We start from the raw sequence: 3867 nt of genomic DNA, 5'->3' as shown, positions 1-3867 counted from the left end.
TCTGCACAGCCTGTCCTAAGCAAGCAATCTCTGAGGAAACTTGTTACCACTAGATCAACCTTAAAAGTAATTGTCAAGGAAGTTCTAAATCTAGGAAAAAAAAAAAAAAAGACATTTGCCATCGTAAAAACATGAAAGGATAAAACTCACTGGTAAAGTAATCATCACACAAAGAAGGAAGAAGGCGGCCTCAAATTATACCATTGCAGAAATCCACCAAACCGCAACAATAAGCAATAGGAGAAAACCTAAGGAACAAAGAATATATAAACAGCCAGAAAACAATTGACAGTATGACAGGAACAAAACCTCGAGCATCAAAAATAACCTTGAGGCCGGGTGCGGTGGCTCACGCTTTTAATCCCAGCACTTTGGGAGGCTGAGGCGGGCAGATCACCTGAGGTCGGGAGCTCATGACCAGCCTGACATGGAGAAACCCCGTCTCGACTAAAAATACAAAATTAGCCAGGGTGGTGGCACAAGCCTGTAATCCCAGCTACTCGGGAGGATGAGGCAGGAGAATCTCTTGAACCCGGGAGGCGGAGGTTGTGGTGAGCCAAGATCGCACCATTGCACTCCAGCCTGGACAACAAGAATGAAACTCCATCTCAAAATAAATAAATAAATAAACAAATAAATAAATAATTACTAGATATAAAGAGATAGACTAATACAATAATAGTGGGGAAATTAAACAATCCATTTGCAACATTAGACAGATTATCTAAACAGAATATCAACAAAGAAGCGTTGGATTTCAACTGCACTCTATACCAAATTGACCTAACAGATGTTTACAAAACATTCTATCTAGCAACTGCAGAATATATATTCTTTTCATCAGCACATAAAACATCCTCCAGGATAGACCATATGGTAGGCCACAAAGCAAGACTCAACAAATTTTTTAAAAATCGAAATCAGATTGGGTATCTTCTTAGACCACAATGAAATAAAACTAGAAATCAATACCAGGAGGAACTTTGGGAACTATACAAATACATGTAAATCAAACAAAATGCTCCTGAATAGCCATTGCATCAACAAAGAAATTAAGATGAAAATCAGGTTCTGATTCAAGATGGCTGACTGGAAGCCGCCAGTGGGCACCTCTCTCATGGAGAGGAGTTAAAATAGTGAGTAAATACTCACATTTCAAGTGGATCATGTAAAAGAGCATGCTGAAATTCACCAGAGAAGCAATAGGAACCATGGAGAACACAGGAGAATGAAGCTGGGCACTATGCTTAGCCAGGATGGATGTGGAGCCAAGAGAGGCTTCCTAACATGGGAGACGGGCGAGTGAGTGAGAGATTCAAGGGGTTCCACATCTCCACCCTGGACCATTACAATCCAAGTCATGGAAGAGCCCCCTTGACTCCCCTCAGGTCTCCAGACTATCACAGGGAGCCACCTGGAGACTGAGCAGAGGTACCACTCAAGCCCATGTGGAATTCAACAGACTTTTGATCCCCAAGCAGCCTTAAGCCAGGTGCTGCTGCACTGCCAAGGAGGGAGGTCAGGCATTTTCACATGCTCCTAGGACAGATACCATGGCCATGGTAAGAAGGAATGGGTACATGACAAACCACATGGCTCCCACCTCTGCTGCACCCTGCCAAACAGGGCTTGCCTGCTTTGGGGGCAGAATGCCAACAAACCAACCCTGCCCCCAACTTAACATTTCGGGCACAGTTCAACTCCCAAAGGTCCCCAGCTCCCAGAAGCCACCGATAGGCCCTCTGTAGCCTCTGCTACTGCTGCCTTAACCCCTGCCACCCACAGGTCAAGGAAGAAATGAGGAGGCAGGAAACTTTTGTGCACCCCAGTCGTGATGCAGAGGAGTGGGCAGGCTGCACATTGCATGATCCCTCACCTCCATGGCTCCCCACCCTCACCTCCATGGCTCCCCACCAGACATCACATGCCTGCTTCAATGAAAGTGCCCCAGCACAGCACAGCACAGCACAGCTGCCCTGCTCTTGCCTGAACACTTGGCATTCCTCTGAGGGCCCAAATCCCAGAGGTCACTGTTAGGCCCTTCCAAGTTGCTGCCACTGCTGCCTCTGCTCCTGCTGCCTGCAGGCCAGGGAGGGAGTGGGAGGTTGGGCACTATTGAACACCCGTAAGACAGAACCAAGGCTCCTCAGGACTTAGCATGTCCTCCTAGGATTGTCTTGGAGGGGACCAGCTGTGCAGATGCCATGGAGGTGGTACTGATCTTTGTATGCAGCCTGCTGGTCCCCGTGGTCCTGGCCAGTGCAGCTAAGAAGGAGAAGGAAATAGATCCTTTTCATGATAACTACCAGACCCTGAGGATTGGGGGACTGGTGTATGATATGGTCCTCTTCCTGCTTGTGAGCCTCCATAGAGTCTTGATTTGTTGCCCAGGCTGGAGTGCAGTGGCAGGATCTCACACTGCAACCACTGCTTTCTGGGTTCAAGTGATTCTTGTGCCTCAGCCTCCCGAGTAGCTGGGATTACAGGTATGCACCACCATGCCCCACTAATTTTTGTATTTTTAGAAGAGACAGGGTTTCACCATGTTGGCCAGCTGGTCTTGAACTCCTGACCTCAAGTGATCTGCCCGCCTTGGCCTCCCAAAGTGCTGGGATTACAGGCGTGAGCCACCATGCCCAGTCGAACCTCCATCATCTAAGTCACAGATGTAAGTGCAGTTTCAATCAGAAGCCCCAGGATCCAGGAGATGAGGAAGCTCAGGTGGAGAACTTCATCATTGCAAATGCAAAAGAGCCCCAGATAGCAAAAATCTGAAGTGCAGCCCACAGATAGGCAGCCTCTGGAACCAGAAGGTAGCTGCTTGAACCTTTAGATGCAAATGTCGATGCTTAAGAAAACCGGCCACTGTAGCAACAGGTATTTTCCCAGGAGAAGGCAAGAACTTGTGCATCTCCCTGTGCCCATCCCTATCGCTTCTAACAACATTCTTCAACCTAATGATGCAACTAACATTTGCCTCCCTCATGCATCCTGTGGTCTTGCCCAACTCCTGTTACGTGTCTGTGTATGTGCATGTTTGTCGACTGTGGTCTTCATGGCTACTTGTTCATGGATGATATTATGTTAGTCAACTGTGGAGACTCACTTTTCCAGGCAGGAGAGGAGCCATGTCACCATTGATCCCTCCCTGCCACCATGAGCCTCCATCATCTCCTGTTTCTAGGCGTTCACTTATTCCATGAGAGACCAACCCATTTTCTTGATTTAGGGGGATGGGTTTGGGTAGGAGCATGGGCAGGAATCTCCAATTATCCTAGGACCTGGGGAGGTTTGCATCACCGCCATTATAATTCCTCATGGACCCTCTTCACTCCTCTACAAGAAACTCGCTTCCTTATTTCACCCTCACATGAGTCTACCCTGAAGGTCTCTTAGTATTAATAATTGGAGATTCAAAGCAAGGAGCCGGTGAGCCCAGCCATTGCCTTCAGGCGAGCTACTCCCTTTCATGATCATTTTTTTTTTCCAGGAGGGTTCCACTGAGAAGTCTGCATCAACCCTGCCCTTCTGCAGAGTTCCCAGTGATTTTAGGCTAAGGGCTTCTACTCTATCCCTGGGGAATGTGCCCCTTGTGTATCTTCTCAGCAATAACCCCATGGGCGCTGGGACTCTACCCCTTTCCAACCTTCCCTGCTTCTGAGATTTCAATCTACAAGCCAGGCCATCAGGATGCAGACTCCTATACATAAAGTTGGGTATCTGGCAGGTGATGGCTGAGGGACCCCCATTCTGTTGGGGCCAACACACTGGGATGGGCAGAGTGAGAGTAGGAGTCCTTTGTTCACTCACTGCCCATGTTCCCTTGGTCAGACAACAGAGACAAATCCTGCATTTTTTGCTCTGCCT

General features: G+C 48.0%; 1 protein-coding gene across 1 annotated transcript; it reads left to right on the top strand.

Annotated features, from left to right (window-relative positions):
* Positions 1 to 2174: 2174 nt before the first annotated feature.
* On the top strand, positions 2175 to 2871 carry LOC112616444 (putative FXYD domain-containing ion transport regulator 8). Its single transcript, XM_025373398.1, has 2 exons — positions 2175 to 2357; positions 2641 to 2871. Exons 1-2 carry the CDS (start codon positions 2205 to 2207, stop codon positions 2773 to 2775), a joined length of 288 nt encoding a protein of 95 aa, XP_025229183.1. The 5' UTR covers positions 2175 to 2204; the 3' UTR covers positions 2776 to 2871.
* The last annotated feature ends 996 nt before the right edge of the window (positions 2872 to 3867 follow it).

The sequence above is a fragment of the Theropithecus gelada genome, chromosome X (genome assembly GCF_003255815.1).
Source record: "Theropithecus gelada isolate Dixy chromosome X, Tgel_1.0, whole genome shotgun sequence".
In the NCBI taxonomy this organism is placed as follows: Eukaryota; Metazoa; Chordata; class Mammalia; order Primates; family Cercopithecidae; genus Theropithecus; species Theropithecus gelada.
Note: the sequence above shows the minus strand (reverse complement) of the source record. Positions and strands in the feature narration are given on the sequence as shown.

Excerpts from the sequence above, each read along its gene's own strand:
- LOC112616444 (XM_025373398.1), top strand. The coding sequence starts at position 2,205 with ATGGAGGTGGTACTGATCTTTGTATGCAGCCTGCTGGTCCCCGTGGTC. Across the intron at positions 2,358-2,640 it reads ATATGGTCCTCTTCCTGCTT|TCGAACCTCCATCATCTAAG; the intron begins GTGAGCCTCCAT and ends CACCATGCCCAG.